The sequence below is a fragment of the Sinocyclocheilus anshuiensis genome, unplaced genomic scaffold (genome assembly GCF_001515605.1).
Source record: "Sinocyclocheilus anshuiensis isolate Anshui unplaced genomic scaffold, SAMN03320099.WGS_v1.1 scaffold755, whole genome shotgun sequence".
NCBI classification, from domain to species: domain Eukaryota; kingdom Metazoa; phylum Chordata; class Actinopteri; order Cypriniformes; family Cyprinidae; genus Sinocyclocheilus; species Sinocyclocheilus anshuiensis.
The window spans coordinates 110264-113325 of NW_015552587.1; the positions used below are offsets into that span (position 1 = coordinate 110264).

Here is a 3062-nt window from a genome sequence, read left to right on the forward strand (position 1 = left end):
TTGCTATGCGGTTGCTAGGGTACCCGGCGCGGTTGCTAGGTTGTTGCTATGCGGTTGCTAGGGTACCCGGGGTGGTGGCTAAGGTGTTGCTATGTGGTTGCCAGGGTACCTAGGGCAGTTGATAGGGTGTTATGCGGTTGCTAGGGTACCCGGGATGGTTGCTAGGTTGTTGCTATTCGGTTGCTAGGGTACCCGGGGCAGTTGCTAGGGTGTTGCTATGCGGTTGCTAGGGTACCTAGGGCTGTTGCTAAGGTGTTGCTAAGATTATAGGGTGTTGCTATGCGGTTGCTAGGTTGGCTTGGATAGTTACTAGAGTGTTGCTATGAAGATGGATAGATAGATAGAAATAGTCAGATGATAGAGAGAGAGATATAGATAGATAGATAGATGGAAATAGTCAGATGAAAGAGATAGATAGATGGATATAGACAGACAGATAGATAGATATATGATAGATATATAGATAGATAGAAATAGTCAGATGAAAGATGGATAGATAAATGGTCAGATTAGAGATAGATAGATAGACCATTTCTATATCTATCTATCTATCTATCTAATGCTTTTCCAGGCCTTTAACGCAGCCATTTTCAACTGTTTCTTTTTTGGGGAGTTTTTGTCTTTAGTCTCCTCTTCAGCTGGTGAAATGTTTAGGTATATGGAACATAGGTCCATATACCTGTAATGTAAATAAGACAATGGATCGCACTTAATCTGGAACCTCACCCTTAAGCATGCCAACCTAAAGAGTGTTTAAACGTTTGAAAGAGTGTTTAAGCAAGTTTGATTTGCTCTTGGGATCACAGGAACACACAAGCCTTTCCACCACGTCAAGGTGGCGATCCTTGGAAAGGACACACACACACACACACACACACAAACACACATGTATGCACATAAAATGTATAGGCATATCAAATGAGTGTTACCTAATGGATTTTATTTCATGTATCCTCATGTATATTCATGTACCACTCATGGATCTTTTTAAATAATCCTCTAAATTAATGGTTTCTGTGAAAATTAGGTCAAGGCAACGACAACGGGTTCTAAAATGCCCCCTGTTGATTCCACACTATAACTGATTGATACCATTTAGAGTGTGATCACACAAGGAATGTGGTAGCAAGAAATCAGTCATAATCAGCCCTATGGGATAATGCGGTTGTTGAATGGACCTGGTTCAGTGGAATTCTTATTCAGGCAGCTTGTCATTTCTTACAGCCCCTACATTGATGATGCTTCTGGCCTCAAAGCATCACATCTACTTGACCATTTTGACTGCAGTACTCATTTAAACCGCTAGCTGTCAACATTTAATACTGCACTTTAAAGCTTTTATGTTGACAAACTGCAGTAGAGCTTTTATTTTGATGAAAAATTCCAGCTTCAGTGAAAACAGGCTTACAAAAACGTGTCTCAATACAAATCTAGTGAAATGCTGTAATCGTCTGCCCATCAAAATGTTGGAAAGTATGCAAATGTGAAAATAAAGCATAACTGGTGGCTGTTGCGTTCCCAAACTCGCGCTAAACTCACAGCACGTTAGGGCTGCCACTAACGACTATTTATTTCGATTAATCTATCGACTAATTTATCGATTAATCTAAACAATTAATTTACCACAAAAAAATCTACAATTTTACATACGAATATTTTATTAAACTATTTTATTAAACCAAATGAAATCCAAATTTCTATGAAATCCTTTTTTTAAAGCAAAAGTAAAGTCCAACATAAAGTGCAAGAAGCAAGTGTCCATCTCATCGTCCAAATCACTGAAATCAGAGTTCAGTATTATAGTGTAAGAATGACAACATGTCCACGTGTTCTAGTCTACTAATAATACAATTATAATCAAAAAAACACTTTTTAAAGGAGTATTTACCAGAAATGTTATTTACCAGAATTTATTTAGGAGAAAAATGTAAATGTGCATTATTTCTGAAAAAAGAGAAAAACATCCTCTCCTTTTTTTTTATTTTTATAAAATCAATTAATTGGAGATGCTTTTGATTATTAAAATTTAATGGAACCATTAAAATGGAATCCAGAAAATAATGGAAAACAGAAATTATTTCTGAAAAAAGAGAAAAACATCCTCTCCTTTTTTTTTATTTTTATAAAATCAATTAATTGGAGATGCTTTTGATTATTAAAATTTAATGGAACCATTAAAATGGAATCCAGAGAATAATGGAAAACAGAATTTGGTAAAGATAAAACTGTAAAACTCAATTAGTTAGACGGGCTTTTTGATTAATAAAATTTTATTTAACCATTAAAACAGACTATATGAAAATGGAAAAAAACTGAATTTGGAAATAAAACTGATTTCATAGGGCCCTGTAATTATAATACGTTTTTTTGTGGTAATAAAAATAGATGTTTGATGCTTGAATATTAATTTTTCTAAATATCTGCGTATTTAAAGGATTTGAATGTACACTTAAATTTCAAATGCACTATTGTGTTTTACTTGCAGGTCTGAGCTCTAGAGGTGCAGATGGAGGATTCAAGAGCTTCCATACAGGTTCACTCTCCCGTTTTGTACATGCAGTCATTTGTAACTCCTTTTTTCAGACAAAAGCAAATACACAGTCATTGGCTGACATTGACAGCAATGCCTGTAGCACAGCAAACCCTACTGTCCTGCAGACTTAATTTCCAACCCTGCTCCAACACACTGCCTGTAGTTATCAAGTAATCCTGAATGTCTTGACTAGCTGGTTCACATGTGTTTGATTGAGGTTGGAGATGAAATCTGCAGGACACTAGCTTTCCAGCAGCAGGATTGGAGACCCCTTCTATAGCATTTGTTGTGTTTTTGCAGCTATGGACTAGAAATATTAGATGCTAACTTTGTTTTATGCTCATTAAGATGCTGCTTTTTAGACAGCCTGCTTTATTCTCCTCTTAACCCTTTGACGCGTACGATCACACCAGTGTGATCAGTCTTGGCTGGTCCCTGAAGCATACGATCACACCGGTGTGATCAGTCTTGGCTGGTCCCTGAAGCATACGATCACACCGGTGTGATCAGTCTTGGCTGGTCCCTGAAG

At 36.9% G+C, this 3062-nt stretch overlaps 1 protein-coding gene across 4 annotated transcripts in view; it reads left to right on the top strand.

Annotated features, from left to right (window-relative positions):
- ddx4 (DEAD (Asp-Glu-Ala-Asp) box polypeptide 4) overlaps window positions 1–3062 on the top strand; it is a 22824-nt gene that overhangs the window by 2417 nt on the left and 17345 nt on the right. For all 4 annotated transcript variants that reach the window (XM_016456367.1, XM_016456368.1, XM_016456371.1 and 1 more), the window contains exon 4: window positions 2486–2533. In XM_016456367.1, coding sequence (XP_016311853.1) covers window positions 2486–2533 — 48 coding nt within the window. The remainder of the gene's footprint in view (window positions 1–2485; window positions 2534–3062) is intronic.